The sequence below is a fragment of the Monopterus albus genome, unplaced genomic scaffold (assembly GCF_001952655.1).
Source record: "Monopterus albus unplaced genomic scaffold, M_albus_1.0 scaffold151.1, whole genome shotgun sequence".
Lineage (NCBI taxonomy): Eukaryota > Metazoa > Chordata > Actinopteri > Synbranchiformes > Synbranchidae > Monopterus > Monopterus albus.
In genome coordinates, this window is record NW_018128031.1 from 46586 (window position 1) to 56368 (window position 9783).

The window sequence follows — 9783 nt, forward strand, 5'->3', positions numbered from 1 at the left end:
GGCCTTCCTGTGTTGGGCCAGGCGTTTGTGAAGCGGCTGCTTAGTTTCACCAATGTACAAGTCGTTACACTCCTGACTACACTTAATTGCATACACTACATCACTCTGTTTATGTCTAGGTGTTTTGTCCTTCAGGTGGACCAGTCTCTGCCGCAGGGTGTTCCCTGGTTTAATGTTAACTGGGATATTGTGGTTGCCAAAGATCCTTTTTAACTTCTCTGATAAACCAGCCACATAAGGGATGACAGTGTTATCCCCTCTTGTTTCTGGTTTCTCCCTGTTGGTTTTGGGCCTCTTCCTTGCTTTGGTGAAGGCCCACTTAGGGTATCCACATGCCCTAAGGGAGTTCTGGATGTGTAATTTCTCCTTCTTGGCCCCTTCTCCAGTTGTGGGTACTTTCTCCTCGGCGTATAGTCTGTAGTATAGTCGCCGGTCAATAACTCCCTCCTTTTCCAGCTTCTGTAAACAATCTATAACCTTCTTCTTGTAGCCACTGGTGGGGTCCCTCTTCAGTGCTTCATAGGTGGTGGTGTCACTGAGGAGGTCAGAAACTCTGGTCTGATAGTCACCTGAGTTTAGGACTACTGTACACCTGCCTTTGTCTGCTGGAAGGATTGTGATGGTTTCATCCTTCTCTAGTGCAGCTAACGCCCTCCTTTCCTCAGGAGTAAGGTTCGGGGTGGGAGTCTGGCACTGGCCAAAGTGGCTGTGACCTTCATCCGCAGTTCTTCAGTCTCTGTCTCGGCAAGCTTGTTGTTCCTAATGGCTGACTCCGAGGGGGATAAATATCTCCGGCTCAACACCAGTCAGTCAGAACTGAAGAAGCCTCTTGGAGGAGAGGTGAAATGTCTTTGACCTAGAAATCTAGTCCAGTTGATTTTTTCTAAGTTTTTTCAACAGCTTCAAAATCATTTCGATGGTATTCTGACTTATAATAAGGCACATGGCATCTGTACCATTCCATCTGCATACCTAGATCATCTGTTTGGAATCACGCCTTGGAGACTCTTGTGAGATTTGCATAATACTTTATGGCATCACGTCACACATGAATAAAATGGGTCACACCTTTCAGCTACAGTAGCTATAAGAAGAAGCGAGCTTGGTGTTCTTAGAATGGCTCAACATGACGGAGGTGGCAAAAAAAACAAAGTCAGAGGAAGCAAGGAAACAAAAGAGAGAGAGAGTGACTGAGCAATAAAACCACAGAAAAAGCTGTGAAAATCAGGTGTTGCAACACCATTAGCATTGCATGAATTATACTCTGTAATTGAGCAAACTTACGCAAGGTTGTCAACTGTTAATTCAATTCAATTCAATTAGCGCCAAATCACAACAAAATTTGTCTCAGGACACTTTAGAAAGTCACAAATATCAAAAAATATTTCTAAAATGATAAAACACAAAGTCTTGATCTTTCATGTTTTTATTGAACACCCATTTAGCATACAAAGTGACGGTGAAAAAAGCAATGACAACAATGTTTTAATAACTGGTTGAACCACCTTTGGCAGCAATAACCTCAAACAAGTGCTTCCTGTAACTGTGGATTAGACCTGAAAAATGTTCAGGAGGAATTTTGGACCATTCTTCCATATAAAACAAGCTTCATTTCATTTGTCCACAGGACATTTTCCCAGTAGTGTTGTGGAATGTCAGGGTGGTCTTTGGCAAACTTCAGGCATGCTGCATTCTTGTTTTTGAAGAGCAACGGCTTCCTCCATAGTGTCCTGCCATAGATACTGTGCCTGTTCAATATTTTGTGTATAGTTGACTCATGTTGTTAACCAACTCCAATAAATCCTTCAAATCTTTATCTGTTAATCTAGGGTTCTTTTTACCTCACTGAGCATTCTGCGTTGTGCCTTTGGAGTGATGTCAGCTGGGCATGCACTTCTATGGAGAGAAGCCACAGAACCAAATCACCTCATTTGTAGACAGTATGTCCAACTGTGGACTGATGAATATCTTAAGTGTTTGAGCTGACTCTGTAAGCCTTTCCAGCTACATGGAAATCAACAAATGTTAATCGTAGGTCTTCTGAGATCTCCTTTTTGTGAGGCACGGCTCACATCAGCTTAAGCTGCTTGTGAACAGCATGGTGATACTGTTTGAAAGTCAAGGTAGCTCTAAACCACACCTCCATTCTCATTTCAGTGACTGGACTCCAGGTTTGCTAACACCTGACTCCAGTTGACTTTTAGTGGCATCAGAGTCCTGGTGTTGCTTTTACTTTTTCCACCATCACTTTTTATGTTTAATGGGTGTGTTCAATCAAAACATGAAAGACCATGACCTTATTCAGGAATAAGCTGTATAAATAATGGATAGATGGTCAGAAGATCATAACCGCTTTTGTTTTATCAGCTTAGAAATATTGGGTTTGTTGATATTTGTGTTTTTGGTGAAGATCAGATCACATTTCATGAGCAAATTATGCATAAAACCAGGAAAGTGCAAAACATGCCATCACTTTTTCTTGTAACTGTAAATGAGGGTTGATGTAAAGATGTCACAGTGGCAGGGAATACCTGCAACACAGACTATACATTCACCCAGTTTCAGGTCTGTGTGTCTGTTTGAGGGCAGGGCTACATACAGACAAACTGCACCTCACCTCAGAACAAATAGAAGTGTGTGTTTTAGCTGCATTCACACAAAATCTTTCCCAAAGGGTTATGTAGAGGTGTGACTGTGTTTTTTCATGATTTAGAATGTAACCACCAGTAAATTATCAAAAAATAATGTAATCTCTGATTCAATTTGTTCTTGCTTATGCTGCGCCCATGCCATCAGTCTCATGAACAGTTAATCAATGTTTTTTCTGTGTAACAGTATACAGCAAAACACCCCCAGTGTATTAACTTGTAAATATAACCACTGTACATATCTGAAAGCTCTTCACATTGTATATACACCAATCAGCCATAACATTCTGACCACTGGCAGGTGAAGTGAATAACACTGACTGTTACAGTGGCACCTGTCAGTGTGTGGAGTATAATAGGCAGCAAGTGAACATTCAGTCCTCAAAGTAGATGTGTTGGAAGCAGTAAAAATGGGCAAGTATAAGGATGTAAGTGACTTTGACAAGGGCCAAACTGTGATGGTGAGATGACTGGGTCAGAGCATCTCCCACACTGCAGGTCTTAGTGGGTGTTGCAGTGGTTAGTACCTACCAAGAGTGTCTAAGGAAGGACAAATGGTGAACTGGAGAGACCTACTGTAGATTAAACTTTTAACTTACATTTGTACTTTTCAAAAGATTAAAATTTATTTGAATCTTTGTTAAAATGGTTGAAAATGTAAAATACTGTACATTGGTTTCTATGACGAGAAACAGGCTGTACTGGTAATATCACACCTAGAGTGGTGAGGCTGTTGGATTTGTCTAAACAATTCTCTCTAACTCATCCTCACAACCACAGTTTTCATTACTTTTACATAAGTTTGTAAGTAATTGTAGACACATCTGCTTTTCCTGACCTGTTTATGATCCATGTGTTATACTTTGAATCTCACTTTGTCTGGTTTCTGTTTCCTCTCAGATCCAGTGCAGGCCCTTGCTGGCGATCGCCCACTAACGGCATCAAGCTACGGTGCCGGGGGGTTACTCAGAGAGTGGGTGTGTGTGAGGACCTGGAGAGAAGACTAAGCTGACTGACCTGACCCTCTGCAGAGGCCCAAACCTGAAAGGTGATCCTGTTTCTCGCCCTCCAAACCATTATCATAAAATACTGTTCAATAAATGATGATTGGCACTGCAGTGATTCTCCCTGTGAATTTATTTTAGACACGACATTTATATAATATTTCAGTGTAAGTTCTAACCTTGTCTGTTGATGTCATTCCCTGTCTCATGGAGATCTACAGGTTTTCAAGGCATAAAAAGTCATCTACTTCAGTCCCCCAAATAAATAAATTCATTTTACAACAAAAAGTTTAGTCAATCTTAAATAACAAATCTGTCCCAATTAGTGTGTAATAAATTAAACCGGCTATTGATAATATGTCCAATATGAGTCTATATCATATCACCCACAATCAATCAATTACACACATCCACATTTAAACACTTTGCAAACTAACTATATGGTCTTAAAATGCAAGCAGTATTTCTGTACTGGGGCACTCCTTCGGACATTCTATGATACGGTGGTGGCATCTGCAGTTTTTTATGCTGTTGTGGGTTGGGCAGGAGGTAGCACGGACAGGGACAGAAAGATAGTTAACAAACTGGTTAAGAGAGCTGTTCTGTCCTGGGCTGCCCTCTGGATTCCATCGAGGAGGTGGCGGACAGAAGGATGCTGGCAAAACTAACGTCCATCATGCATAATCCCTCCCATCCCCTGCACCACACAGTGGAGGCTCTGAACAGTTCTTTTAGCACAAGACTGTTACATCCCCAGTGCAAGAAGGAGCGTTAAAATAGGTCATTCCTCGCCACAGCTATCAGGCTGTACAATGCAATAGTCAACTGAGGTGCAATACTCAAATCCTGGGGGTAAAATGCATTGTAAATATGCACACGTGTAAAATCTTGTCCTTCATTTCTCTTGAATACTTTATATTGTCTTGTTTTAGATATTTTTGAGTAGTTTTTCAGATATCCCCATGGCTGAAATACAGGTATTTCCCCCATTGCAGGATTAATTATGGGAGTAATATTCTTGTCCTTGATTTCTTGAATAATATATTTTGTCTTGTTCTTAGGTATTTTGATTTGCTCTCAGGGATTAATTGTGGGAGGATCATTCTTGTTCTTGATTGTCTCTCAAATACTATATTCTGTTTGGTTTTAGATACTTTGGAATTTGTTTCTCAAGATATGTGTGTGGTGTTTGTTCTTATGGTGTTTTGTTGCTGCTCTCTATTGCTGCTGGAACACTGGAATTTCCCCATTGTGGGATCAATAAAGTCCTACCTACCTACCTACCTACCTAAAACAACAACAAAAAATTGCCATTGTGTTGTTGCCAATTATTTGTTCTCCTTTTTTATGAGTGTTCATCTTCAATGCCACAAAAAATAAAACTATGCAGAGTCATATTTGCATAAAATCCTGTAATATTACTTTACCATACTTTGGCTTCTAACAGTTCCTTTCCCAGTTCAACTTGTAAACAATGCACACACTGTCCTTAAGGAGGGGTAAAAGTATAACTGGTATTTATGACAACTGTGTAAAAGTGAATTACACTCAGCAACTGTATGAGAACCAAACAGCAAAAACTACAAAACCTCACTTATTGTGCCTTTAAACAGAGATTTTAAATGATTAGCACTCTGTTTACATTTTACTCAGCATCCCAACATTTTTAAAAACAGATGTATTAAAAATGTAGTTGTGGTTTCTCACTCTGCTTACATGTACACTGTTGGGGAACTTGATGAGAAAGGGCAAGAACCCGTGTAACATGATGCATCGAGTTATTCCCCCTAAGCACAACAGTTTGTCTGCATCTGCAAGTGGGCATGGTATTTAAGTGTATGTGTGTAGTGTAAATGTAGGTGTGGTTTATAGGGGTGTAACTTGTAATAGGGGGAGGTTTTAGGAAGTGTAACTGGATGAATCACATTCCACCCCTACAGGTTCCACCCATCTTGCAGTCCACAGACAAATACTATTGACCCTGATGAAAGCTGGGGCTCAAGGATAATCCAGGAAATACAGAGATTTCATACACTAATGAATTGCTCAACTTAAAAAAAAATTCCTAACTATGTATACTATGTTTCATGTTCATACCATTTAGCCCTTCTGCATCCTGGACATCCAGGAAGGGGGCAGGTCCCCAGATTCGGATGGTGCCGTCATCGGAGGCACTGGCCAGCAGTCCGGGCAGGACGGGGTTCCAGCTCACACAGTTGACTGTACGGGTGTGACCAGTCAGCTCTGCTATGGGCAGCTCACTGCGCCGGTGCCAGATGTAAACTTTGTGGTCTGACATGAGACAGGACACTTTATCAGCTACTACCAGTTCATTTATAAAGGCAACTTAACACATAAAAATCTGTTTATTCCCCATGTGGCATACTTCCCAAGCTAGAATTCTGCTTTTCCAAACTGCACATATAAATACATACATGGTTCTTACTCTGAGATGATCACATAGCTGTGTATTTTATAATTGTATGTAGAATGTGTGTGTGTGTATATTGTTAGGTATTTTTAGTCAGATAGAAATTGGATAGATACTTTATGTATTAGAAATGTTTAGTGGAGATAGGATGTCGAGTTAAACTGTTAAATGCTTAGGCATGCTTATGAGTTTCTACAGGGTACATCTGGTCAAGGATAACTAGAGAGAAAAGTTGATGACTGTCAGCAGACAGGGTGTTTAATATTATTATTATTATGACGTGCATAACTGTGGCCTTAGCCATAATATGTTCTTATGTTTAAGTCACGACATGTTACTAGAGGTCGTGCGAGAATGTTTTTAGCTACACACCACTTAATCAACAGACACACACACGCACATTGATTTGCTTCATGTTTTGACTACTGCTAGGGCCAGCTGCAAAGCTGGTAAGAGAGACATCTCGGTTGACGTTTCTGTGTAGTATGGAGCTAGCCCAACCGAAGGGATATAATGTATAGGCCTGTTGGGTTCAGGGTCTTTCATCTTACATCTGCCTGTGTGCAGTTTGGAGGTGCAAGATACCTGAGTGTGTAATGTTAATTTTACCTGTGATCCTTTGAATAAATCAGCACTGTTTTGAAGTTACTTGGACTGTCTCGTCTCTCAGAGTTAGCAATGGTAAGAAGAACCAAATGCCGACAATATGTAAGGGGTGTCAAAGTTAACTTGCTAATAATGCATTAACACAAATTCCTTTTAATGCCACAAATTATTTTGCCAAGTGATTAGCACATGCATATTCTGTGATTATGACCCTAGGCCCACCCTGTAGTTTGGGAAATCAGAAAGCAATGCAGCAGAAATGAGCAGAACTTGATTATTTAAAAAAAGGGTATTTTGAATGGCAAATTCAGCCCAGGGTGACTTTAAGGTACATTTAGAACGAGTGGTGGCAGAAATAATCAGACAGCTTACTTAAAGGTAGGGTTGCCATTTCCTTCCAGAAGCATTTTTAATGCATTTCATGAATTTCTCTTTTCAACCTGATGGCAATGAATACAATAAATGCACTGACAACATAAATAAAAAAATCCATCATCTGTGGCAGCAGCAGGGCTAAAAAAAGCACCTGACCAATGATTTTACTCATGCCATGTAAAATCAATGAATGGCCTACCTGCCTGTCAACCTACTTCCTACTTATGCGTGTGGTGGTTAAAAATAAATCAGATTCCAGAAGAAATATGTAATAGAACAGTATGTACTTCACATATAGACATTATTTGTACTTATTTTATTATTTGTACTTGTTTGAGCTGAGTGGTTACGGGTTCATCAAGTTTATGTGAGTTCATGTGAGTTGGACAATGGTTTTATGTAAGTGGTCAAGATGTTTCCTGTTTTCGAAGTACATCTCAGGGTGTTGTCTCCTGAAACTGGAGACAGGAAGCTAGGTTCAGAAATTGACGCAACAGCATAAGGACTGACTGGTGCTCTGACAATCTTTAGGCTTTATCTATTCCATTGCAAGAGGAGAGTCTCTGTTCTCTGATCTCTGTTCTCTGTTCCCTAACTACAATATTATGTGTTTGAATACTACTCTATTCAGAATAACTGTAATATTAAATGATTCTTTAAATTGTAATGGTTTGTCTGAATTAATTTAGTTGGTATCTCACTCTTGCCACGACATGCGCACTCTGCCCCTGCGCTCAATGTGCAAGCCAAGTGTTAGGTAATTTCTTAGTCAGATTGATATTTGTTAGATATTTGTTGTATTAGAAATGTTTAGTGGAGCCAGGCTGTCTATGCTCAGGCTGTTAAATGCTTAGTCATTCTCATGAGTTCTGCAGGCTGCATATAGGCCAAGGACAACTAAATAGAGACAGTTTGCAGGCAGGAGGTTATTGCTATTATTATGATATGTGTAACTGTAATGGTAATCATAATATTTTCTTATGTGTAATGTCATGTCAAAAATGTTCTTAGATACACACCACTAATCAACAGCCACACACCTTGACTTTCTTCATGTTTTGACTATTGTTATGGTCAGCTGCATAGCTGGCATATCAGGTGACGTCACGGTTTGACGTTCCTGTGTAGAATGGGCTATCCCAACCAAGTGATAAAATTGTATAGGCATTATGGTTCAGGGTCTTTCATACTTCGTCTGCCTGCGTGCAGGTCGGAGGTGGAAGAGATCTGGACGTGTAATGTTAATTTTACCTGTGATTCTTTGAATAAACCAGCACGGTTATTTTTTATATATACAAGTGGTCTACTTCGTCTTTGTGAGTTCCTGGTTTCAAAGAGCCGGAAGAAGCTTAAAAATAGCTTATACAAGAGTCTCCCACGAGGCACTGCAGTTGCAGGCAGACACGTTACCATTCTATTTTACAGCTAAAGCTAGCGAGCTATGGCAGAGAAAGTATTCACAGCACCTTTCATTCACAAACAGAGACCGTTGTTACAGGTCAGGCCTTCTCCTTTAAGACATATAGCCTTATAGGTAATGTTGTTGTTGCCAGTCATTGCGACCTGTTTGCACAGTAAGAGAGTGAGAAGATGGCTGCATGGAACTGACTCCTTTTACATGCAGCCATGGGTGGGGAAAATACCAACAGTATTTAGCTCCAAGATGTATAGATAGGGTTGTAATAGAGTTAACTGGGCATCAAAGGCCACAGTCAGTGTTTGTGTTACCAAGATGGAATAAAGCCTGTGTTTTGAACAGAGTTAGCTGTCCTCCCTCTTCACCCTCTCCCCACCAGAAAAGCCAGGACTTCTAGGTCTAATTGCTGATTATGAGCCAGGGCTAAAGCAGCTTAACCATGAACCAGAGGTCCCCAACTATAGTTTGGGGCTACAAATCTGTGTGCGTAACACTGTATTCAAGAAAGTTACAACTAACAAGAAGTTGAATGCTTCAAGAAGTAAAACCATAATCCGTGTGGCTTTGAATGATAGCGATAACTGACAGAACAAAAGGTGCTGAACAGTGACGTGATGGTGGCTGTATTTCTGCTGGACTTCCAACCTTACCTTTAAGTAAAAGTAGCAATAAAACAGTGTAAAAATACTCTGTTACAAGTATAGTTGTTTTTGGCGGCCTGTTTTAATTTTAGTTTTAGTCTAGTCTTTGTGTGAAGCTGTCATTTCAGTTTTTATTAGTTTGTCATGTTCATACTCTTTTTAGTCTAGTCAAGTTTCAGTCAACTAAAATTCTGAAATTCTAAAATTCATTTTAGTCTTATTTTAGTCAGAATTATCCATGACTATTTTCACCTAGTTTTAGTCTATGAAAACTGATGACATTTAGTCTAGTTTTAGTCAATGAAAATTGTATTTTAGTCTCTTTTTAGTAATGCAATTCTATTTAACCCAGTCAATATAGTACAATTCATTGTCACATGACCAGCATTTTCATTGCATCTCGTCTCATTTTCGTCATGTGATAAAGGTTCGTTGACGACAATATTTAGTCATAATTTTCGTTGATACTGGTACTTTTTACCATATGGACTCTTGAGAGACGAGGCAGTCCAAGTAACTACAAAACAGTGCTGATTTATTCCATGAACACAGGTAAAAATTAACATTACACGCTCAGGCATCTTGCACCTCCAAACTGCACACAGGCAGATGAAAGATGAAAGACCCTGAACCAAACCAGGCCTATACATTTATCTCTTGG

At 39.9% G+C, this 9783-nt stretch overlaps 1 protein-coding gene across 1 annotated transcript in view; it reads right to left on the reverse strand.

The window, feature by feature from the left end:
• LOC109968502 (WD repeat-containing protein 26-like) overlaps positions 1 to 9783 on the reverse strand; it is a 123089-nt gene that overhangs the window by 17711 nt on the left and 95595 nt on the right. Inside the window, exon 14 of the mRNA XM_020614811.1 lies at positions 5750 to 5944. Coding sequence (XP_020470467.1) covers positions 5750 to 5944 — 195 coding nt within the window. The remainder of the gene's footprint in view (positions 1 to 5749; positions 5945 to 9783) is intronic.